Genomic DNA, 25513 nt, shown 5'->3' on the forward strand with positions numbered 1-25513 from the left:
CATATATACATCGATTATGAAAAATATTTAAAAAAGTCAAACTTGATCCATCCTTAAACTAAATTGAACCAAACCAAAAATTAAATAAGTCCCGAGCTTTGGTGAACTGATTGATTTGGTCCGATTTGATTTTTCCTTAAAACTATACAAAATTGAATCTATGAGAACCCTTAGGCTACTGCACATCCAAAAACTTTTGCAAAACACCGAAAATTGGAATAAACGATACGAGGTACTAGCAGGCACATCAACATTATTTTTTCTTTTATTTTTTGATGGATATCTCATGCTTCTTTTATTATATTTTACTAGCAACATTAACATCATTCGCAGTCCAATTGCCTCATATTATATATATATATATATATATATATATATATATAGAGCAAGATTTGCTGATCATAAATACACATATTCTACTTCCATCATGTAGAGTGAATTAATCTTGCCGTAAGAGTGAATCTTGGAGTTTATAGTCTTATTTTCTTCAGCAAAATGGATTATTTGCTGGTTTGTGTCCTGGGACTTTCAGCGTGATCTGCTGAAGATTCTTTTTCTTTTTCTTTTTTTTTTCAGACTCCAAAAGACGGGAAAATTTGTATGTAATGGGATATTCGCAAAAATTTGTTCACTTTCTTTAAAAAGTGCCCCTTACTTTGTATGCATATTCTTTTTATTTTGTATTTTTCAAAATTTTGTACTTTGGTTCAGATTCCGAATCCTTGCAATGGCGCTCGATGCTGATGGAGTTGGGTGTTCTTCAAGCTCTTGAGGATCAACTAAGAGACCGAAGTATGATGTTTCTTGAGTTTTCGAGGTGAAGATACTCGCACAGGCTTTACTGATCATTTGTATGATGCTTTAATACGCCAAGGATTAAGAACTTTCAGGGATGAAGAAGGACTTGAAAGGGGACAATATATTAACCCAAGTTTACTTCAAGCAATTGAAGAATCTCGTTCTGCAATTGTTGTGCTCTCCCTAGGATATGCTTCTTCAACCTGGTGTTTGGATGAGCTCCAAAAGATCCTTCATTCAAAAAAAGAGTTGGGTCTTCAAGTATTTCCAATCTTCCACAATGTAGATCCATCTGATGTGAGGAAACAAAAGGGAAGTTTTGCAGCAGCATTCATGAAGCATGAAGGAAGATTTACGCAAGACAATATGAAGGTGCAAACATGGAGGGATGCTTTAGAAGAAGTTGCTAACATATCTGGTTGGGACTCCCAAATAAGTAATTTCTACTTCTCTCTTAGTAATTATTATTATTATTTGGAACTACCAAAATAAACTTTAATTTATAACCACATGAAGCTTTATTCATTTTTCTTTTCTTTTTTTCCCCTTTTTGAGAGTTACTTGAAGCTTTCACTAAATTAATGTAGTGTAAAGTTAATTTTAGTGGTCGACTTATAGGTCTGTGTTTTGAAATTTCATTACTAATTAATTAATATTAATATTTCTCTTTTTTATAGTGGAAAAGTTAGCTTAGATTTGAACTTTTAAGCTGATATTGTATTTTTCTGTAAAATTCTAAAAATAAAATAAAAATACTACTCAAAATTTAAATAATACAACTTATTACCCTAAAAAAATCTCAAACAATAATGTGTTAATTAAATTACTTCAATGTCTAGGAATCAGCAACGTATGTACACACACATATAATTTTGACAAGTATTTTTCACATTCCCATTACTATAATCTATATATATATATATATATATATATATCATCAAACAGTCTTGATAACTCATCCCCATTGATGCATCTTTAACCTAATAGTTTAATTCAATTTAGAAATATAGCTACGAGGCCAAATAGGATTATACGGGAGAAGCAATTTTGTAAACCTATCTTTACTCCTTCCGGTTCTATTTATAAAGAAGGGAAAAGATGTATTTTTTAGTCCAATCTATAAGATATGTTATTGACTTTTTATTACAAACTTTTTCTTTTATCACTCATTAAATGTTAGTGAAAGAAAGTAGATTGTTAAAATATGTATATTTAATATATAAGAGTCAAGTTAAGAACTTATTAAAATTTTTAGAGAGAATTAATAAGTTTTAATGTTTCTTTAGTTATACTGAAAACATGTTAGAAGCAACTTATCAATAATATCAAAGATAATAGTTTGAAATCAGCTAGACTATTCATGGCTTATGATTAGTATGATTTTCTATATATTTTAATTGTTGAGTCTTAGAAATGAGGATAATAATTGTAAGTTGAAAACTATAACTAAGTTAAATTAGATTTGTTCTTTTACACAAAAATTAAAAACCCAACTATTTAACATTGAAATACATTAATTTAATAATTATGATAAAGGAAATGTTGGCACATCGAAATATTCTCATTAATTGTAAATTAAATACTAGATTTCAAAATGGCATGATGCCGATGCTTAGATCTAGAGATTTTGCTTTTTTTTTTTTTAATATCAAGAAAGTTAAATTGTTGTGAATATTCTTATTAATTAAAGTCGGTGTAGGCCCATGCGAATAAATACTAGAAGCTACGTTCAGCTCTTCTATGAATAAAAATATATATTGCTTATTCTTTTTTTTAATTAAGATATATATGGCTTATTCTTGATAAGTTAAATTCAGTTTCACAGTAAATTTAAATTTGTTACATTTGTGGTCATGTTTCTTTATAACTCACATTAACTATTTATAGTGTTTATTCATGAAAATTTATAATTCAATTGACTTAAACAATCATGCTATTTTTAGCTAAAAGAAAGATCATGCTAAATTTTTATTTTTCTATATGTAGGCATGAAACAAAATTCATTGAAACTATTGCTAAAGAAATGATGTCTAAGTTACTTGATGAATCACCATCTGACCTTGGTGTGTTAGTTGGAATTGAATGCAAATTAGATGAGTTGGAGTCAGTCATAGCAAGTGATTCGAAAGAAGTTCGATCTATAGGAATTTGGGGAACGGGAGGCTTAGGCAAAACTACTCTTGCTAGACCTTTTTATTAGCAAAAACGCAAAGACTTTGAGGTTTGTTGCTTTCTTCATAATATCAGAGAGAAATTTGAAAAAGGTGGCTTGACTTCATTGCAAAGAAAACTTCTTTTTTCTTTGACTAAAAGAAGTGTAGAAGTGGATAATTGTCATGACGGAATGACGTTGATAAAAAAAATGGTGATGAATAGAAAAATTCTACTAGTCCTTGATGATGTGAGTAAGATAAGCCAACTTGAATATTTGGCCCGAGAGCAAGGATGGTTTGGCAATGGGAGTATATAATATTAATAACAACAAGAGATATGCATTTGTTATCATCATATGATGTATCTGCTCAGTATAACATCAAAATCTTGAGTGATGACCAGTCACTTCAACTTTTCCATCAAAATGCTTTTTAAAGGAAAAAATCAACCAAATGAAGGTTACTTAAAGCTTTCTAAAGATGTGATAAAGTATGCTGGAGGTCTTCCTTTATCTCTCAAAGTGTTAGGTTCATTTCTTTGCGGAAGAACTATAGTGGAATGGAAGGATGCACTTGCCAAGTTCAAGAAGGTTCCTCCAAAGGACATATTGAAAATACTTAAAGTGAGTTTTGATGGATTAGATGATAAGGAGAAGACTATATTCTTGGATGTTGCTTGCTTTTTCAATGGGATGGCCAAAGATTATGTCATACAAATTTTAGAAACATTTGATGAAGATCTTCACCCAAAATTTGGAATAAAAGTTCTTACTGAGAAATCACTGCTAGTAATCAATCATGAAGGGCGTCTGTGGGTGCATGATATTCTTCAAGATATGGGTAAATATATTGTCCTTCAAGAATCACCTAATGATGCCAGTAAGCGTTCTAGGATATTGTCTTTGAAGGATGCCAATGATATCCTAAAAAGAAATAAGGTAACACCACTTAAGTTCTTGTGATTGTATGTGCACCCTTTATTTATTATTTCATTTTATGAATTTGGTACATTATTAACTTGACTTATTATTTTACAGGGTACGAGAGCAATTCGAGGTATAGCTCTAACACTAGAAAAATCATCTGATGCACTTTGGGATCCTGAAGCCTTCGTACAAATGCGTAATCTCAAGTTACTTATCATTTCAAGTTGCTCATCACATGTTTCTCCTTGCCAATTGAATCTTCCTGGTGGACTTAAATCTCTTTCCAATGAGTTGAGAGTTTTTGAATGGGAGGGGTATCCTTTAGATTCTCTGCCTAGACATACTCAACTTGATAAACTTGTTCACCTAAAAATGCAACATAGCAAAGTAAAAGAACTTTGCAGTGGGGCACAGGTAATTATTGTCCTTTCATTTTAGTTGCTTGTCCATAATTTAATGCACTTATTATTATAACTAGCTTTTGGTTTTGAGAACTTACTGTTTTCTTGTTTCTTTTTTTTTTTCTCTCTTTTCAAGTCTCTACAAAGGCTGATGTCCATTGATTTATCTCATTCCAAATACCTCATCAAAACCTCAGATTTTGATGGAATTCCTAATCTTGAACGATTGATCCTCAAAGGGTGTTCTAACCTTGTTGAAATTCACCAGTCTCTTGGGCAACACAAGAATCTTGTCATTGTTAATTTAAAAGGTTGCACAAAAGTTAAAACCCTTCCAAAAAAATTTGAGATGGATAGCTTACAGGCTTTTGTTCTATCCGATTGTTCAAAAATTAGAAAACTTCCTGAGTTTGGAAAGGATATGAAATGTCTCTCTAAGCTTGATTTAAAGGACACCGCTATATCCAAACTACCTGAATCACTAGGCAATTTGATTGGTCTTGTTGAATTAAATTTGTCAGGCTGCAAAAATGTTGTTTGCCTTCCAAATAATGTTTGTAAATTGATAGCAGGAAGATTATCACAATTTCTGGCTGGCCAAAGATTTCAAGGATGCCAAAAGATTTGAATGAAAACGGGACTTTGGAAGTGCTTAATTATGTGGGTCGTCGACTTTCTAAAGAGGCACAATCAATTTGTGAGTACAATGGTCAAGTACGTTCTTCAACATCATGGAGTAGCTTCTCCCTCCTTAGGAAGGCATTTGGGCTTCAAAGGCCTTTAAGCTCAATAAATCTTTTCTTGTCCCCTTCTTTATCATTCTTGAGCGAATTACATTTAGATTATTGTAATCTCTATGATGGATCACTTTCTGATGACATTAGCAGGTTGTCATAATTGACAGTATTAGATTTGAGTGGAAACAATTTTATTGACTTACCATCTGGCCTCATTTCCAATCTTTCGAAGCTTCAATTTATTGGTCTCCTTGATTGCCCAATGCTTAAGTCCTTGCCACAACTTCCGTCAAATCTCTCAGTTATTCTCGCAAGTGGTAGTCCACCAATGAAACATTACATATGTTCGCAGAAACTATGGGAGTTCATTGATTCATTCCAATCTCAGGTTCATTTTATTTCTCTTTACTTGTTCTTTCACATTATTAATCATTATACTTCTTTAATATAGCCAATTTTTTCCCTTATAGGTTCATAATATCAATGACGTCTCAATATTAAATGAATCTCGAGGATATAAATTTTTCCTTTTAAGTAACAGGTCTGGAATCATTACATGGGATTCACAAATTGTGAGTTTTTTTTTTTAATTACATGAGTTTCAATTTTTTTTTGGGATATTGAGCATATATATTTGATATGTATATATTTTCCATTTTTACACATTAATTATTATACTTCTAAGACTTACTATTTGTTTTGTCACAGCCTGACTTCTTCATGCAACCCATTCGCCAATTAATAATTCCTGGCAGTGAAGTGCCATCATGGTTTCATAATCAAGACTACTTTTGTGAGAAAGAATTCAATGATCCAAATGTGTCATTCATAGTAAGCATACCTGATCATTGTCGAAGAAGTGAATGGTGGGGCATAGCCACATGCTTAGTGATAGAAAACGATTTGGCATATGTCCATGAGGTTGATTTCGTTTGGTGGACTTGCAGATTTCCGAATGATGAATTTCCAAAAACGTTTGTTTGCTCTGCCATTTGGTTACAATCAAATTGCAGTCCTCAACTCTGTATTATATATATTCGTTGTTCCTCTTTAGTCGTAAACAAACTTCAAATGGTATTTTCTACTGGAAAACCATTTGAAAATGATGAGTCACCGAAGTCTAAAATAAGGAAGTGTGGATGGCGTGTGGTGTGTAAAGAAGATGCTGAAACATGGAATGAGTGCTGTAGTAGCATCAATGATAGAATCAAAGTTAGCCCAAATGCCAAGCCACCTAACAAAGTGCATAAAATAAGAACAAATGCTTCAAGGTACGTATGACAAATATTTTTATTTTAATTGTAAGTTTATATTTTATATTATTCCGTGTTTGATGGCTATTTAAATCTTTATTTAATGTATAAATTTAATCTAATCTTTTAATTCATATATGTATTATATTTCTCAATTTTTTGTTTCCAATGGCATTGTTTATTTGTAGTATTGGATTTGTTTTCATATCTTACAAAATTTTTCTTATTTTTCGTGTGTTGTTTAATTTTGGTGATACTTGTATGACATAATTTAGTTTCAATCGTCTATCAAATGCCAAATTTGATCTTACGTACAATCACATGTTTAAAGGAGATGTAGGATTTGTAAAGGACATTTAAAAAAAAAAACTCAAAAATTTACGTTTTATGTTTTTTTGTAAAATGTCTCATTAAGAAATATGTAAATTTTATAGATAATATAGGAGGAGTATCATTTTACTATAAATATTAAGTTAGTACTGTTTAAAAGAAGAAAGTGTGGTTGTTGTGCAGAGACGTCAAAAGATACCAAAAAACCAGAGATAAAGTTGAGATTCATTGTAACAACTTAAACAATCCCAATGAAGTTGAGAATAAAGAAGGCCGTAGCTGTTGGGAGAGGATTTCAAACTTTTGGCATTCCATTGAGCATCTCTTTCAGCCTGGGTGCTAAGGTATATTAATTTCTAGTCTCTGTTTTTAGGTACATGTTTTGTTTGTTTCAGCATAGTTGCTTAAATATCTGATGTTTACTGAATCATTTTACAAAACCATACCAAGTAGGCTTCCAAAAGATGATGCAGAGACAGTATTTCGTTGGTATAAGTGTTTCTTAAAAGTGTTTGGATTGAAAATCGTTCTTTTCATTGCTCTTGTTATTTTGCATATTTTCTTACCAATAAATTTTTTATTATTAGGCTTGTTTTAAGTATAAAAGAACCTTGATGGAATATACACCCCCACACACACACACAACTGCTATATATACCTCTCCATACAGAAGTTGATACTATAGTTGATTAATTTCTGCATAATTTTTTATTTCGGTAAAATTTGATATTTCTTAAACCTCTTCCTTTATAGGTTGTGTGTACGAGTTAAATTTGCTGATGTATACATAACTTTGTTAAATCTGTTGCTAACTTGGTAAAATTTCAATAAGTCAGACATTATATGAGTAAAATGGCTAGTAACCTTTATGCTTATTTGCCCTATATATCTTGTCTTCTTCCTTTTGAAGCATCATCCATTACATATTTAAGGACTTTTTATTCAATGTCTTGCTTCTTCTTTTTTGTTTCGGTCTTTTATTCATTTTTTATACAACTCATCATAAGTTTAACAAGCCAACACAAAAATAAGTGGAGTTCATATACATGCTAGCCACCATTAAGTTCTTATAATCATATTTAAAATATATAAGTACTAACGTCCTAAACAGATGAAACTTAAGAGGTTTAAATCAATGAAAAAAAAAAAAGAGTAAAAGGACCAATATCAAAACATGCTAAAAATAAAGCAACCAATAATTATTATTTTTTTAAAATGCATACACACATGCACGCAGCCATAATTGCTATACATACCTCTTTACACAAGTTGATACTCTATATAGAGTTGACTAATTTCTGCATAATTTTTTTTTTGGGTAAAATTGATATTTATTTAACTTCTTTCATAGGTTGTGTACATGCGGGAACTGGGAATTGTCCAAGACATTCAAGAAGCAAGACCTAGATACCGGCTAAGAGCTTATCTAGTTTCCTCTACTCTCCCATCCTGAAATTGACATGAGAGTAGCTAATAAACTCGTTCATTTGCATAATTAAGAACCTTTTGTATGAATTTGAGCTCGTCTCTTACTTTTTTTTTTTTTTTGTCCCCTTAGCGATTTATAAGGTACATGCTTAGTCAGTTCTTTGCTTCAAGCCTTGTTTGGCCGTCACAACCAATGAAATTGACTTGATGTTCTATTGAATATGAAAAAGGGAATGTGAAATTAGATTTTGAATTGTATTGTGCGGGCCTTAGGTACTTACATTGTCATATTTGGTGCTAAGGTATATAAATTTGAGGTACATGTTCTGTTTGTTTTACTTAACATAAGGTTTCAAAACAAGAAAAAAATTTCTAATATATGCATACCAGATGAAGGAGAGAATTTATATTTTGAAAACAGACAAGAGAACTTTGTAATCTGAACATCACTTCATGGAAGGGGAAGAGTAACTTACGTAAAAGATAAAACATATACAAAACAAATTTAAAACTTCTACAAAGAAAACATATTTTATAAATAGTTTTCCAAGGATTGGGAAATTAAATGTCACGTTCCAAAATATAAGGTACTAGCATGGGATAAAATACGAAACTCATATCTCACAAGTGTTAACTCAAGAAACTTTAAATTTTAAACTATAAACACAGTTAATATAGAAATATGATTATTAGTTAATTTTTTACAATACTTTTCATTCAAACAAAAGTTATTTCCTATAGAAATTTCAGTGGATAAATCTCTCCTAAAAATGAGACTTCTCCAGATTTCCTAACAACAAAGAACATTTGAAATAGAGGGGCTCCACTCCTTACCAATAATTATAGAATCTTATAAGGAACAAGGATTTTCCCTATAGCCTTCATGGAGCACTTAGGACTAGGCCAAGAAATTTATACAAGATGAAATTTACATCAAATGAAATTTGCCTGAAATAATTCTTCCACTCCAATTTAGTAATAGATAAAACAACTCAATGAACACCTCGAGACATAGATTCAGCTACATCATCTAACGCCAAAAATCTTTCTAATAAATAATGTCCTAGTAATAAAATTTGAATGAATACATATGAACAATCATAATGGATTCTTATGCACAAACAAAAAGAGAATAGTTCAATATAATACAGTCACTTAAAATATTTCATATGACATAAATTCAAGAGCAACTAGTTTAAAATAAATGAAGTTCTTTAAGACTCACTTTCAAAAAATTGAATAGATCTATAAATAGAAAATGTATTAACATTTATAAATTAAAACCACTAGAGAAAATCCATATACAAGACAATTAAAATTTATTTTTTTTAAGACTTAACAGAATAAGTAACAAAAGTGGATCGAACGTGACTTATGCCATGAAAACAAACGTAGATACACAATCCACGAAGGTAAGTAACTAAAATGCAATCTAAGTTAAGAAACAAATGTGCAATATGTCCACAAGAGTAATAATAATCAAACATAACTCAAAGCCACAAAATCAAAACACTGGATGAGACCCCTGTATAACGAATGTGAGGATAAAGCTCACAAAAGTCAAACTAACTAGTCATTAATCATAGCACAACAAACTAATGAAACTGCTATTAGCAATCAATAATCTGCTTATAATAATCCTCTCAAAATCACATTTCAAACATATAAGAAATAATCACTGATTAAAATATAATTTTATCTTCTTAATAACAAACTCACAAGAATTATTTAAAACATCAATTCTTTGAATATAAAAATTCACAATTAATGTTTCAAAAAATTTCTTCACCAATTTTCATGATTGTTTTTATCAAATAAAAGAATTGATTTTTTTTCAACTAGTGTTGATTTATTCTTTTTAAATTACATTACTTTAGCTCTTGAAGTCATGACATATACTTATAAGATTGATCAAGATGTTATCCACTTACTTGAAACATTTCCAAACACATAACTTACTCCTAATTAGCCACTTTGTAATATTGTCTATGTCTTAATTCCCTAATGCCCAAAGGGACATTACTATTATTTCTTTTTATACATTTATAACTCTAAAATCTTCAATCCAAACAATTTATAGAATTGGAAAAGAGAATCTACCTCAACCTCTCACAAATAAGAGTTAATCAATAAATCTTCAACAAACACTTACATAAATAATATTCAAAGTTTCCAACTCTTTCTCTAGAAAGTAGACAACTTCTACCATAACTCATTCAACATTATCAATCATTTGTATTCATTCATAATCTGCCATGCACAAACATTTTTTTTTTTATATGCAACCAAGAGCTAACATAAGAATAAACAAACTTGGTCCCTAAATTATTAAACAATAATCCTCTTTTCCCCCAAAATTTTCTAACTTCATGCCCAACATTTCATTTGTAAAGAATAATTGCCTGCTATAATAAATTTACCCAACAAGAATACATCTATCATATTTATATGCCACCATAAACTAAAATTCTCCTTTCATACATTCCTTCAAGCACCTTACGTGCTTCCAAAAATCAAACTATACAATCAGCCGTCTAACTTTTAAATATCTTTCCCAAAAAATTTCTCCAAACATCTATGTAGATTTTCTATGATTTCGCAAATTCATTTCTTTATTAAGAATAAATTAAAATCTATTAAAACTGAACCTGAATCCATAATATTAGTCTTTATACTTAATTATTCCATTCCAACTCTTCTACACATTTTTGCAAACATCTCATGTGCGTTAGCATTCAAACTACATCATCAAGCTTCTTGTTCCTCAAAGCTAGCTAAAAGAAACTCTAAATTTCTCTTTCTATTCAACGTCCAACAGCAAGAAGAGAAATTCCAGTTCATCACATACAAGCACATAGTAGGCAGGAAGGAAAATATATCAAGGACTGAACTTTCAGCCCCAAATCACAATGCACATACTTATTCAAATAGGGAGAGAAGAGAGGGGATCAATACTCACAACGAAGTAAGGAGAAATGGAAAGAAGGAATCGAATTTCCCTCATTCACACCAAAACAGTATGATGTCGGACAGAGAGAAGGAGCCCGGTAGTGCAGACAGGGGAGAGGAAGGAGAAGATTTCGACAGCTCCAACACCCCCATGCCTTGATCTGTAGCAGCGACAGCCACTAAAAATCGCTCACTTGCCGGCAATAGGGAAGAGGAATGATGAGTGGAGATGAAGAGTGGAGGAAAGAATTCCTGAAGTGCTCTCTCCAGCTCTCCCTCTCTGATCGTAGACGCAGAAAGAAAACAAGAAAAAAAATGGGGAGAGAGATGAAAAAATCTGATATGACGTGCTTTTTCCCCCAACTGGAGCAATTTGGTATCAAACATACTTCAGGACTATTATTACAAGTATTCTGACTAATTTATCGATTATAATATATTATAATTGAAATAACTTACCAATTATAATGCAATACAATAATAATAAGTAACAATATTAAAATTAATATGATAATCTACTTATATATTTGAAAATATAACTAGAAATAAAAATAAATAAATTGATTAAAAATCAAATGATGAGAAATGATGTATTTGTAATATATTATAATATGTGTGTGTAAATAAGTCAACTTGTTGGACTCGTATATTAAGTCTTTGAAAACATTAGGCCTTACCTATTTGACTAAATAAGCCTAATTAAAAGCTTGAACCTAGCCTAAGCTTATTTAGTAAATAGGTTAGGTTAGGCTTGAAGTAAGTTAGGCTCCCCGCTCTGGTTCCATCAAACCACTAGCACATCCTGTTACATTTATTCTATTTATAAACATGTATTATTTATTTTAATATTATTATTATTATTTTCAAAGGTCATCAAAACACACAGAGAAATGCCTTTTAACATATTTAAGTCAAGAAACCAACAACAATTTAAATCTTCTATATTAAATTTTCTGACTTTGCACCAATTTCTCTTTGCTGCTAAAATAAATTATTTTTATCACATTAAAAATCCTCCCTAGATTTCCCTATCATTAATTAAATTTCCACATATCGGACTGTATCTAATTATCTACCCTATTCACTCATAGTAAGGAAACCACCCAAACCATTCAGATATTTAATCAATTAATCTAAATACAAAATGGGTTCTTAAAGATCTCTCCCCTAATGCTTTTAGTCCATGGACTTATTTCTGTAAGCAAGTTGGTCCCTCAAATTTTGAAACTCACTACACGTCAATTTGTCTTTCAGTGGGACAATATAATTTAGGGGCCAAATTGTAAATTGATTTCCATCTCTTACATGCAGAAATTGGACCAATATATATCATTTAAGATGAACTGCATGAGGAAAAAAAAATACCTTTAATTTTTTTTTTTTTCACTGGCACCAGGTTGATACAAAGTACATTCGCTGGGCAGCCATAGGATCTGAGCTTGTCGGATTCATAACCTTTGCTAAAGCTCCAAGGGGCCTTTTTTGTCTTTTTCCTAAGATGCAACAACAACATAAAGGCGGTAATTCTACTTAGATTAGGGCTTTGAATCTTCAACAGTTAGTGATTTGTTGATACCCATGATCCACTATAAGCAATTACTTTTCCAGTAATAAATATTACATTGAAGATCAAAGAACAAAAAATATCAGATGATGGGAAGCCAAAATTGAGAAGAAAAAAAGGGGTAAGAGATCCAATAGAAGAGATGAAAAGAAAACAGCAATTTACCAAAACCGGATGGTGAAATCAGCTGCCAATAAATTCTCCTCTTGCATCCCAAGGGCGATTTTTCATAAGACTTTCCTACAATGCTGTGTATTTTATCTACAGTGCCTCCTTGCTGCGGAATTCTGGGAAGTAATCAAGGAACATTTTGCTTCCAAGTTCGTCAACTCTCCATTGAATAGAAAGTTCTCGCAAGTCCTATAGGATAAAAGACGTGAAGTTTGAAACTGCACTTCAAGATTCTTGAGGAAAGTACTGATCTCATGTTACGGATACCTTTGCAAGTGTGTCCCCAATCAGCTTCTTTAAAAGCCCTTGACCTGGATCCTACTTTCCAAAAGTTTCCATGAGCGAAGCTCATAAGTGATATGTTTCAAATATAATAACATAAACTTAGTCTAAGTCATTGCTAAATGGTGCTGAAGAGTCCCGAGTAAACAAAAAATTCACCTCCAAAAGTTAAGTATCAATAGAATCCTGATTTAAATTCTGGAAAATAGTTTTCCTATGCTCTAGCATGAGTTATCCAAATCCTCTAAGCCATTGATAAGAACATCATATTCAAAACATGACCAACACGCTTGATAATAATATCAGTCTAAACTGATGACGTTGAAGAAATGCAAAATGTACAGTGAATCTTCTAGGCTTAATTAAAATGTCCTTGGAGACCATTATTGTCATCCTCGTAAATCACTCTCTCCTTTTGCTTAGGCCTTCAGTTCAAAAACAATTTGTTGACAATATTAACAATTAGAAAATGCAGCACTGAAATAATGGTTTGGTTAATTCACGCAGCATATGAATAATGGAATATCGTCAGATTAATAATCAACTATAGGTTGTGGGAAGACTAGAAATGCTAGAGAACTCTGTATCCACAGACTCCAAGGGAAGATGCTAATTTAGAATTTCGTTTAATTCTATCGCAAGCATAGAGGTTAATACAGTCAAATGACCAATCATATGACTGTATGAGTAGCAACATATCCCAATACCTTTTCTGCTTCTCCAGGTTAGATATCTATGTTGTGCTTCACGATTGCAGGAAATCTGAGATGCATCTGTCTCCTCAACTGCTTTGCCTGTTAATTCCAGCCATGCCTGCAGATTAAGGGTCATATAGAAAAATTTAATAGTTTAATGGGTAATACATTGAGAAAGCTACTGAATTTTGATCTTTAAAGTATCGCAAAATTGAGATATAGTATAGCGGAAATCGATCATGGTGTTAATACCTTGTAGTAATCCTGGAATGCAGAATACAGAATATCATAGTTTTCTGGACTTGAAGAAAACTTTGTCCATATGACAATGGGTGAAAAAAATTGTAGGGACTCGCTTGTGAGCTTCCCTCCCCATGGTAAAAGCTGCATGAAATTTGTGTTCTGTTAAGAAACCTAGATCATTATAGAAAGAAGTCAAAGAAGTGTTAAGTTAAACAGATTCAAAGATGAACTTGAGAAACATGCCAAACTATATATTTGTAGTTACCTCGGAATATTGAGGCCAAGGGGAATTAAGCGTTTAAAGTACTTTTCCTTGTAATCCTGCTGATTGATAATATCATGCAGTGGGTTAAGGTCCCTGTAATTTTAATGCTATGCTCCAGAGTTAGCGCTCCACATAAAACACTGTAATTTGTTTATAATGTTTGAACTTAGAAGGAAAGAGGAGAACTCTTGTAATATTGCCAATGCCATCAGAGCATGAAAAATAAAGGGGAAGCACAGTGTTAAATGCTCATTGTCAACCATAAAAGGAGGGAATCCAGCAAGATGTCAGGTTATTCTTCATTAACTTAGTAGATGCAACACTTCCAAAATTTAGATTTATGATTTAACAGTTACATTGTTTTGACCAAGTTTTGATGATGTAAATCACATGTATAGATGCAAACGGAATTGAGGGGAAAGCATTGCACCCAAAATGAAAGTACAACAAATGAAGTCATATTGCACAAATTAGGCACTCGTGTTTTGTAGTTGCTGAGACAACAAAGGCTTTTATTTGTCACTATAGTTATAGAGTTCCCTCTGAACTTGAATACTTCGAAGTTAACACATTCAATTTGGAAAACGTATTAACAACTTCATACACTATTTTAAAGTGTTCATACACAGTATAAAGAAGTTCATTAGTAAAAACTATAATGCTAGATCAAGCAAATTATTAGAAAACTAAAGTCCACATGAAGTCACATTCTTGTGATTTGCCACTCATAATTATAGTGCTCCAATTTCTTTGGGGTGGGAAAAAAAAAAATAGGTAAAGTCAAATAGTCATCTTCACAAAATACATACCAAGACTGACTAGTATGACGGTGAATTCTCTAAATATGGTAGAAAAAGAATAGAAACAAGCAAGGGATTTTTCATAATCTTTTGATTATACAGAATTACATAATCTAAGTCAATCTATGCAAACTCTAACTGATAAAAACAGTCAAAGAAGCATTGCTAGTTGGATTGTGATGGTTGCATGTAGGAGTTCTGATTATTAGGACAAAAACTTCTTCACTCTCTTTAAGACCCTGTACTTATAGTTACAAGAAAACAATAGAAGAACTACGATTTCTAATTACATTAACAAAAGTCACATAATATACTAACAAGAATGGGAAAGAAACATGAACTGGAAGGGAAAACAAAAATAAAAGGAGGGTTTTGATAATCCAATCGAAAAAGAAAAAAGTCAACATGAAATAGGGGAGCCACTTTAAGCCTTCTTAATACCTATCAAGTGTTGAACCACATCAAAATAAACTTCTCCAAAAATAAAAAAATCCATTCAGATATTTTCAAATATAAACTGATAAAAAAGAGGTTTGAACCTTCTCCAAAGAATAATGGCACTTTCTTTCACAAAAGTCGGCTGGTAATAATTAATTAATGCCTTGTAAATATGATATTTATTTTCGCTCAGTTCACTCAGGGCTACCAATAACACTAATTCTTTTACTTAATTAATGAGACTGACATTTTGGTCTGGTCGAATATAGGCAGAATGACAGTTAGGCTCCAAAACACCAATTTATTGACTATTGGATCACAAAACATTATAAAGGAGAATGAGTTGCAAATATGAGTCTTAAATGCTGAGAGTGACTTGAAGGACTTAAATGCCCTTGCTCTCAGTGATTTTGATAGAGCAGAAGATTCAAGGAAGATTTACAAATCATTTCCTAGGGCATATAGCAGAATATATGAGAAGGGAAATGGTGTAAGAAAGAGCAACTCCAGTGGATAAGAGAATCATCCTAAGATTCCTGGCTGTAAGGGAAAAAGAAGTGGTATGCAAGTAGATTTTAGATGCAATTCGAGTGTAGGCGGTGCTGTTGTAACATTTTAGTCTTTAAATTCTCCAAATCTGCTAGAGAGGGGAGTTCAAACTTTTAAAAGTATAGTGAGGATTGAGAGAGATCTGGCCTTTCGAAAGCCAGAAGCATTGCCTTGTGTGTGTATTTTGTTCTGTTGTATTTTTGTCACTGTTATGTGTTTGCAATCTTTGTATCAAGGTGTATGAGGGATATGGGATTGGCTTGAATCATTATTACCCTTGTAATCTAATTTAGTTATTCAGTAAAAGCATTATCCATCACAAGTTATTTCCATTATCTTCTTGTCTATTTTTGTGTTTTTTTTTATTTTCTCCTTAGAGTTGAGGGCTCTACCATTTGGTATGAGAGTAGTACAATCTTGGGGAGGAGATGGTGATCACTCTAGAAGAACATAGATATTGAGAATGAATGAGGATAACATTATAGACACCATAGAAGTTTGGAAAGAAAGTAGAAAAATGGAGGAAGAGTTAAGAAAAACCAAGGAGGAGTTTGAAGTTGAAGCTGAGGCACAAGTTGAGGAGAAAAAAATGTTGGAGCAAATGAGGATACGAAAGAAGAGGGTACTGGATTGAAGGAAAAAATAGAAGATGAGATAGCTGAAGAAGAGAGAGATGAGAAGAACAAAGATGACAAAGGACACCAACCCTAGAAGGTGAGAAACGAAGAAGGGATACCTTAGTTGAAGCTTGTATCATGGCCATGGTCCTTGGAATATGGTGAAAAGGTAGGGGAAGAATTGAAGAGGGAGTTCACCCCAACCTATAGCCAAGAATCATTGGCTTAAGTAGGACCATAGAAGGGAGCTTGAGGAGCATGATGCCGGACAGAGCACCGTGGTGCAGCCAAAGAGCAAAATCAAGTGTGTATTCTTTGATGGTGAGTGACCAAAAGAGGAGAAGCAGTTTGGGTGGTGGATTGAGTCAAACAAATTAGTTGGGGAAGAACCCTAAATTTGATGGGAAAATGCTATTTACCATGTAAGTAAGGCCCAAATGCTTGCCCAACTCAAGCAACCAACTTTATTACTAGCAAAGCAATCAGCTGAGATGTTGGAGGCCATTTTATCTCTAGAGCCCTCAACTCTAAGGAGAAAATAACAAATGAAAACCAAAAAATAGACATCGAGATAATGGAAATAACTTGTGGTGGGTAATAATTTTATTGAATAACTAAATCAGATTACAAAAGAAATAATGATTCAAGCCAATCCCATATCCATCATACACCATTGATACAAAGGTCGCAAACACAAAAACTATAGAAATACAAGAACAAAACAAAACTACACACACATGGCAATGCTTCTAGCTCTCAATCCTCCCTATTACTTGCTAGAGACTCAACTCCCCACTCTCTAGCAAAATTGGAAAATTTGAAGACCAAAGAGCTACAACAACACTGCCTATACTCTAATTGCACCTAAAATCCACTCACAAGCCACTTCTTTCCCTTACAGCTAGGAATCTTAGGATAATTCTCTTATCCTAGAGGTTGCTTTACACCACTTACCTTCCCATAGATTCTACTACAGGCCCAGGGAAAAATCTCATTTGCACTTTCTGAATAGATATTTGCAACCCATCTTCCTTCAAAACATTTTAGAACCTAACTATCATCAAATCAGTCCTTTGGGACCCAAATGTCATTCTCCCCTATATATAAGCACCCTACACCCAAATAATGATGTAAAGTTCCATGCCATATGATTCCTACAGTCGAATTATCTATAAGTTAAAAGCTATGCAACAAATGATAATAGAAAGTTAAAAGTGAACAAAACTTATTTTAAAAGGAGTTCAACCCAAGGGAATTGTATACATTAGAAAACTACACTTGAACAGGAAACAATTGCATTGACTTGAAGTAAGTTCCATTAGCTTAGGAACAAATTCATCAACCACAAAAATAGTAAAAAAAAATAATAATAATAATTATTGCCCAACAATATGGAGGAAGGTTCTACAACTACAAAAAGCACACTCAGTAACAGGGGATATGCTGACTCACAACACAATTATGTTTGATCTGCCACTGGTGAAAAAGTTAGCACAAAATATGGGCACATCATATTCTACTTTTGGAAAGACAGCAAAATCCAGAACCTGCACAAAAGGGTTCAAGACAAAGTTATAAGCTCATTGAGAAGAAAACAAGCAGCATGTACCATGCATAAATAATTTATAACTCAGCCCAAAGGCAAGAAGACACATAACACTTCAACAAGGACTTCTATTTATTTTTCTTTCATTCATTTAGAACTTCAAAATTGGTCCTAGTTCATATGAAGGCAAGAAAATTTGGAGACTTTTTTCTTCTCTTATGGGTTCAATTTTTCACGGTGAAACATTTAAGATTTCCACAAAGTAAATAATTATATTCTGTTTTCATTTTAACAATTTTCTTGTGATCTTTCATACATACACACATAATACTTGTTAATGGTGTTATCCCCTACTCTCACTCCATTTCTATTTCTAATTGCAAAGATTGCCACAATCTTTGTAATTAGAAATAGAAATGGAGAGTAGGGGTTAACACCAGTGACAAGGATGAAATGTGATGCTTTGTATAAAGAGTGTGACCAGGAGAAATAATGGGTTACTGTAATCCTCTGTAATTATATTCCCCAAATGCATATTCAATCAAGATACATCCCTCACGTTAGATGATGAAAATGGTATTATGGAAAATTAAATCCAGCAAGGAGCACCACTGTCAAATCAAGCACTAGGAATTTTGACAGGTGAGAAGGGATGCCTAAATGATAATAGAAAGGTCGGGATTTTTGAGAAACTGTAGATGAAGTTTGAAGTATTGCCATCAGCAAGTATATAGAGAACAACGCATTGTTTTTTTTTTTTTTTTTTTTTTAGTTGGGGGGGGAGGTAAGGAAGATTTTGGGATAGTGTTGAGAGAGCCTATGCCTCTTGAATGCATGGGAAGCTGAGATAGTTTGCTGAGAGTGTTGTAATAATTGATTTCCAGAATTATAGTATGCTGAGAGTATTCACCCAGTTTTCCATACTTGTCAACTTGGGAAATGTCCACCATCTTCTGTAGTTCCACAGTCTTTACCTCCATTTTTAACAGATCATGTGGAGTTACAGGGTTCACCCAAGGCAGTTTTAAAGGCTCGGCACCTTACCAATGGCCAAGTGGAGATTCTCATCAAATGGCATGGCTTGCCTGAGTATGATGAGACTTTGTAAAATTGTTATGTGATTCAGCAGCAGTCTTCCTTCTTTCACCTTGAGGACAAGGTGACACTTAATTTTTTGGATTTTTCTTGTAGGGAGTAATGATGGAAATGGGCCTCAATTCACTTACTCAAGAGAAAGCCAAATACCAAGACTTAATTTAAGGACAATTGGGAATTTTCTTGTTTTCACCATTAGAGGTGAAATGAGAATAGTTTTTGCACAAAGGTGGTTTGTGAGGAAGATTTTGGGATGGATTTGGAAGAGCCTATGCCTCTCAAATGCATAGGAAGCAGAGATAGTTTTGCCGAGGATATTGCCATCTTCAATTTCCAGAATTATAGCGTTCTGTAATTCCTCACTTAGACCTACACCCTGGTTGTAATGATCGATGATATAATTTTATGCAGCTGGTTTCATCAAATTGTTTCAGATGAACCTTTAAAGTTGTTTGGCATTCATTAATTCATTGATCAGGTCAAAAGGGTAAACAAGGATTGACAGCAAGGAATATAAATATTGAGGGCGATCAATAATTCTAGCTATAATAAATTACCAGCCACAACAAAAGCATTCGTTAGATGGTAGTGAAAATCAATTCCATGTACACCATCAAATTTAGTAACATTTTCAATGAAATACTTCAAAAGTAAAAGTAACTATCTTTAGAAGAATCCTGAAGTTATCTAGTATTTTGGGGCACTTTAAAACCAAAGAAAAGGTATGTCATTTCCTAACTAAATAGAAAAGGAATACCTGCATTGTTTCAGTTTCAATGCTCAAACTTCGCAGAAGCCTAATCTTGGCAGCTTGAAAGGACAGCATATGAAGCACTCCTTTGCCATCCTTAGAATTGATAGAATTGAATTTTTCCTAGTAAGACAAATTATTGTAGTAAGCATTTGTTAATGTTGACAGGATACTCATAAATACTATACCAAAATCCAGTAACCAAAACCATAGACTGTACCTATAATTTAGTAAACTAAAACATCGTCCAGTGCACTAACTAAAATTCAAGCAAGTGAAACATTTCAGTACGACCATGGGTTTCCAAAAGGCATAAAATACATTTCAAAGAGAAACAATCATGAATACAATGGAAGGAACAGGACACTTCTTGACGAACAAGCCAATGCAACAAAAACTGAAAAATAAGGACAAGTCATGAAACAATTTTGAAATATACTTTAATTTTAAGAAATTAAAAGTAGAAATGAAATGTTGACCAGAGTGATTATTTATTTCAATGTTCAATTGTAAAATCTCATCAACAAAATGTGTTTAGGAATTCTCTAAAACACTAATAACAAATGCCCATGAGGTGTTCAGCTATAATAAAAGAGGGAATGACAATTATGTCATAAAAGTTCAATTTAATAATAGTTAAGTCCCAAGCAATTTTGTTGAAAGATGGGTTGCAAATATATATTCAAATAGTTGCAAATATGAGAGTCTCAATTGTAAGCTACTAAAAGTGACTCATGCCACTTTAATGCCTAATTTGCAACTAAAACTTTCATATCTGCAACAATCTGAATCAATATTAGCAAATCATGTTGATGTAACACACACTGGCACAGATCTGAATAGAGGGAGAGAGCAGAGAGAAACCAGAAACAGGGAGAAAGAAATGAAGAAGATGAAGACAGAACAGTGGGGGAGCATGAGGGAGAGGCAGAATGCAGAGAGAGGGGAAAGCTATCTGAATATTCAATCACAATTTTCATTTATCAAGTGTGTCCATTGCAAGTGCAACCAAGTCTATTTAACAAAACTCTAATGCCTAAATAAGAAAACCTTAATCATATCTACATATAGAGCTAACTTTCAGATTTTCTCTTACAAAAGAACACAAAAGAAACCTTAACACCTTGTCCATACAAAGTTTGGCTTTAGATTTCCCTTCTTACAAAATATTAAAATAACATAAAGAGAATTTATTTTTTATTTTTTTTTTTAGAATAATGTCTCCCATATTTTCTATCACATGTTTTAGTATAATTCTTTGGGACCTAACTGGCATCACATTGATCTTTTGGGACCTCAGGATCATTTTCCATGACTAAGATTTAAAAACAGGAAGTAGCATTCTACCAAGAGTATGATCACGTTATGAGCATCGATGCCCAAACATTGGACACAGCCACCCTTTTAAGTTTTAGTACTTCATAGAATTCTGTGTTGCACTAACATTAAATTGAATATATATCTACTTACTCATAAAGAAGCTATCATGGGCACTAATCACCATAATGATTGGAATCATCAATAATCAAGTTTCTAAGGCAAATATTTAGACAATATAAATAACCAAGAGTGAGCATCAATACTCTATAAATGTAACCAACATAATAACAAAAGGGAGGATTGAAGTAGAAAAAATGATTGGTTGAATCATTTTGCATCATTTAAACATTCTGGAAGTAAGAACGCGCACTAGTGTCACAACTATTACTAATTCAACAACCTTTGGAAGGTCTCAGCATTGACCAAGAGATTTTTAAAAGCCAACACCAAAGACATTTGCGAGAACAACGTATCAAATTTATATCGTCTTTATTTCTTCTCTATATTACCCCTTGGTAGCAAGCGTAACTCACAGAGAGCGTAAATCAATCAAGCATAGATGCATTACGAAATTTGGTGTCCGGTGTCCATATATCTGCAACCAAAAATCATTCATTTTTTTTTTCATTCTGACAGCAAAGAATTATTTGACAATTCAATCGATACTATCTGTTTAGGGTATCCCATAGTCCTAAGTTCAAAATCTTACCAATTTGAAATGCTTATACTTGGTTTCAACTTCAACGCCAAGCCAAAAACCAGCATTAAGAACCAATTTAACAATCAACTACAACCAGTTCAAGAACCGTAAGATGAATCAGAAACAGGATGGAATCCAAAGTAGTTCAGATATCCAAGCCATACCTGTAAAGGCGAAGGAACCAAATGAGTGTGGTGTCTGGTTTCTTCCAAAGCGAAGTCAACGAACTTCCGGTAAGAGACTGGCAAGCTCTGTACGAGAACTCTTCTGTTCCTCCAGCAGCAAGTAGAAACACTAGTACCAGTTTTAATCAGTGGTTGGAGTGCTGGTTGAAAGCAGAAGGTTGAGGGGGAAGAGCCAATCTCCATTGAGTGAAGGCTCTGTGAGATTGTTAAGCTTTCGCAGTTTCGCTTCAGAAAATTTGAAACTCACTATCTTCGACTTTCCTTCAATGGAATTACCATTCCAGAGACTGGGTGATGGCAAGCTTTGTGGGATTGTGTCGCGAGACTTTGAACTCTGAAGTCTGTGCAGGGAGGGGGCTCCTATCAAGATTTTTAACCATTTTTAATTTTAATTATTAGAAACCAAACCAAAATTCAGGGATTTATATATTCCGAATTTGATGTTAATCAATTTATGCAAAGTTTATTAGAAATAAAAACAGTTTATATTTTACAAAAAAATAATAAAATAAATAAAAATACTAAACAAAAAAAATTACCTAAATTCATCAATTTCAATTTCAAATGCTTTAAATCCTAAATTAGACTTCTTTGTTTTATTACAGCACTTTATGCAGAAAAATACCCAAAATAGACATATGAAAATAATACAAGATCAAAAATATTAAAATATTCTCATTTCTTCTAAAATATATGGGTCTATTTTAACACCAAGATAAAATAGTCTTATTTCTCTAAAATCTTTGGGTCCATTTCTAACATTCAGATATTATTTGTAAATTGACCTCAATGCCCTTTTGTTGGGAGGGGATGACCTGGAATGGAATTGGAAATCAATGTATACTTCACTTTAAAAAATAGTAACTTTTATTCTATGAGATGACAACAAAACCTTTACAATGACAGCTACTATATTAAAATTTATAGAATTAAAGTTTTTTTAAGTTAGCAATGATCTGTAGATCAGTAACTTAGTGAAAAATTTTCTTCACGGGGTGATGATGAAAACCATTTAAGGAAAGTCCTAAGGGTGGAATTTTTGTCTCTGGAATCACACAGGTGGATATAATTCTAAAGAGGTGGAAAGGTGAAATCACAAATGTAAAAAATAAAGAATGCCCAAATGTACCACATTGCTTCATTAGGCATCAGACGTTAGATAAAAAGAAAAAAGAAAAGAGTAGTTGAGAATGAAGCTTTGATATTAAAGTAAGGAAAACATAACTTTTGATCCGTGAATTTTGCTCATATTTTGTTATAGATCCCTGTATTTTTTTTATATTTTGGATTCCTGCATTTTAAGTTTTCAATGCTTTAGATCCCTCCAAGATCCCTAAACTTTGTTCACTTAAGAACCTTGAACATCAAAAAATGAAAATATAGGGACCCAGAATACTGAAAAAAAGTGCAAGAACTTATAACAAAATACAAACAAAGTACAGAAATTAAAAGTTATGTTTTTCTATTAAAGTATACAGGCCGTCGATGAATCTTTGTTTTTCAAGGAGAATGTGAAGAAAACAAACTTTTCTCAGCCAAGTTTTTGATTGAGGTCTTGGAGAAAAAATGGCTTTAACAGAGGCTGTAGTAGCCATTTGGGTTTTGGCTAGAATGAAAAGGGGTTGAATTGCTTTGGGAGAGATGATAAGCTGAATTCTCTTTTATGGTCTTAAGAGGTAATTAACAATGACATTGCGATCTCCTTTAATATGACAGACTATAATTTATACCGTAAAAGTCAATCTTTCAATCAAAGCAATTAGTTGTTTGGAAGTGTTTTCTTTTCAGGATATAATGTTTTTGGGAAAAGACATGTCTGTACCTACCCCAAAATAATAAGGATTAAGATGGAAATTGAATTTTTCAATGCATATTTCAACAATTAGGATCACTTTGTAGGTAGCGTGGTAATGTTTTCCAAAATCTTCTCCCATTTATTTATTCAATCAGCATAGCTTCCCAAAACTCTTCGCTCACGTAAGTCTGCAAGGTTTGTTGTTGAAGTCGAACTCATGACTTGATATGTAAAAGCAAAATGTTCTTACCAACAAACCAAGAGCTGAATTGGCAACCTGCAAGGTTCTTTGCCCTGTTTCTATCCTCATTGTCTCTGATATGCATTGCTAGTCTTTAAAGATGGAAAACAAACGAGCTTGCTTTATATGGGTTCAGGCCCATGAGGGCCAAACCTTTAAATTCAGTTTTTTAAAAATTATTTGATTTTTAAAGTCTAACCTTTATTTAAAGAACTTAGAGTCTAGCTCATAAGCCCTTTATTATTATTTTTTATTTTTAAAATTTTTTAAAAATTAAAAATTTCAGTTAAAACATTTTGTATTTTTTAAAATACAAATTATAATATTAAAAAATTAAAATAAATAATAGAAAATCAAATTTTAAAATATAAACATATATTTTAAAGTTTAAATTCAATTTAAAAAATGAAAATATTTTATTTTTTTAGAGTTAAAATGAAAAAAAGGTTTAAAAGGGCTACCTGAGCCTGTTTTTCAAAGGCCCATCAGGGCTAGGCTTCAAAGCCCGGTTTTCCTAAAAAAATGACATGTTTTAAGTTCAAACCCTTATAAAAATGAGTTTAAATGTATCCCCAACTCTTCTAGTCTTTACCTCAAGCTCTCATCATGCTGTCATTGAGATCCGTGCTTGTCTGCATTGTCACTCAGACCCATGGTCGTTTGCACTAATTTGTTATTGTCTTTGCCATCAGTTAGATCTACATCTTTGCTCGAGTCATTCATCTCTAATGTTTTTTTTTGGCCTCATATGGTCTTCTTGATCACCCTTACTTAGATTTGCTACTCAGACAAGCACGATTGCTCCTTTGACTAATGTACTATTGCAAGGGATGCCATTGCTAAAGCAAACCCAATTTTTAAGGTTGGAAAGCTTGATGAGATCTAGGTCTGGTGTATTATTGAAGCTTATCCTAAGTTAATGTAATGTTCAATTTCATCACTAGATGATCCAAGTTCCTTGCTTTTTTAATGGTATTCTTATTATATTGTTATTTATGGTGGGGAATTAGGAATTGTAGGACATATTTGCATTTTAAAGCTTGTAACTTTTGAGAAGAAAACTGTAACGTCATCTCCGACATTACCAAATATACAGAACACCAAACACGGACAATGTTATGATAACTAAGATTACCTTAATCCCCTAAATAGTTATCACAACCCAAGGGTTAAAGAATATTTGAGAAAAATGGGATCCCGAAAAAACCTTTTCAAAGATCGTTTGAGCTCAAACTATAGTTTAAAACTAATTAAATTAGACAACATAATCATAGGAAATTC

The 25513-nt window shown here is 32.6% G+C and overlaps 3 protein-coding genes and 1 long non-coding RNA gene across 4 annotated transcripts; 3 read left to right on the forward strand and 1 right to left on the reverse strand.

Moving 5' to 3' along the window:
- Positions 1-807: 807 nt before the first annotated feature.
- On the forward strand, positions 808-2998 carry LOC129317397 (disease resistance protein Roq1-like; the record flags this gene model as incomplete). Its single annotated transcript, XM_054961727.1, has 2 exons — positions 808-1238; positions 2782-2998. Coding segments are annotated over 2 exons (648 nt in total), but the record flags the coding sequence as incomplete, so codon positions are not given.
- A 348-nt stretch (positions 2999-3346) lies between these two features.
- Positions 3347-5974, forward strand: LOC129317398 (disease resistance protein RUN1-like). Its single transcript, XM_054961728.1, has 6 exons — positions 3347-3889; positions 3989-4291; positions 4415-4794; positions 4851-4992; positions 5724-5846; positions 5963-5974. The coding sequence occupies exons 1-6, from the start codon at positions 3347-3349 to the stop codon at positions 5972-5974; spliced, it is 1503 nt and encodes a 500-aa protein (XP_054817703.1).
- A 47-nt stretch (positions 5975-6021) lies between these two features.
- LOC129318800 (uncharacterized) lies at positions 6022-8284 on the forward strand. Its single transcript, XR_008595313.1, has 3 exons — positions 6022-6286; positions 6782-6942; positions 7950-8284. It is a non-coding gene; the product is annotated as an uncharacterized LOC129318800 (long non-coding RNA).
- Positions 8285-14191: 5907 nt separating this feature from the next.
- On the reverse strand, positions 14192-22536 carry LOC129317400 (phytochromobilin:ferredoxin oxidoreductase, chloroplastic-like). Its single transcript, XM_054961730.1, has 4 exons — positions 22176-22536; positions 19998-20114; positions 18052-18146; positions 14192-14288 (listed from the first exon to the last, which is right to left on the reverse strand). The coding sequence occupies exons 1-4, from the start codon at positions 22377-22379 to the stop codon at positions 14192-14194; spliced, it is 513 nt and encodes a 170-aa protein (XP_054817705.1). The 5' UTR covers positions 22380-22536.
- Positions 22537-25513: the final 2977 nt, after the last annotated feature.

This window comes from Prosopis cineraria, unplaced genomic scaffold (genome assembly GCF_029017545.1).
Source record: "Prosopis cineraria cultivar Desert tree isolate PC_DT_omini unplaced genomic scaffold, ASM2901754v1 PC8, whole genome shotgun sequence".
Lineage (NCBI taxonomy): Eukaryota > Viridiplantae > Streptophyta > Magnoliopsida > Fabales > Fabaceae > Prosopis > Prosopis cineraria.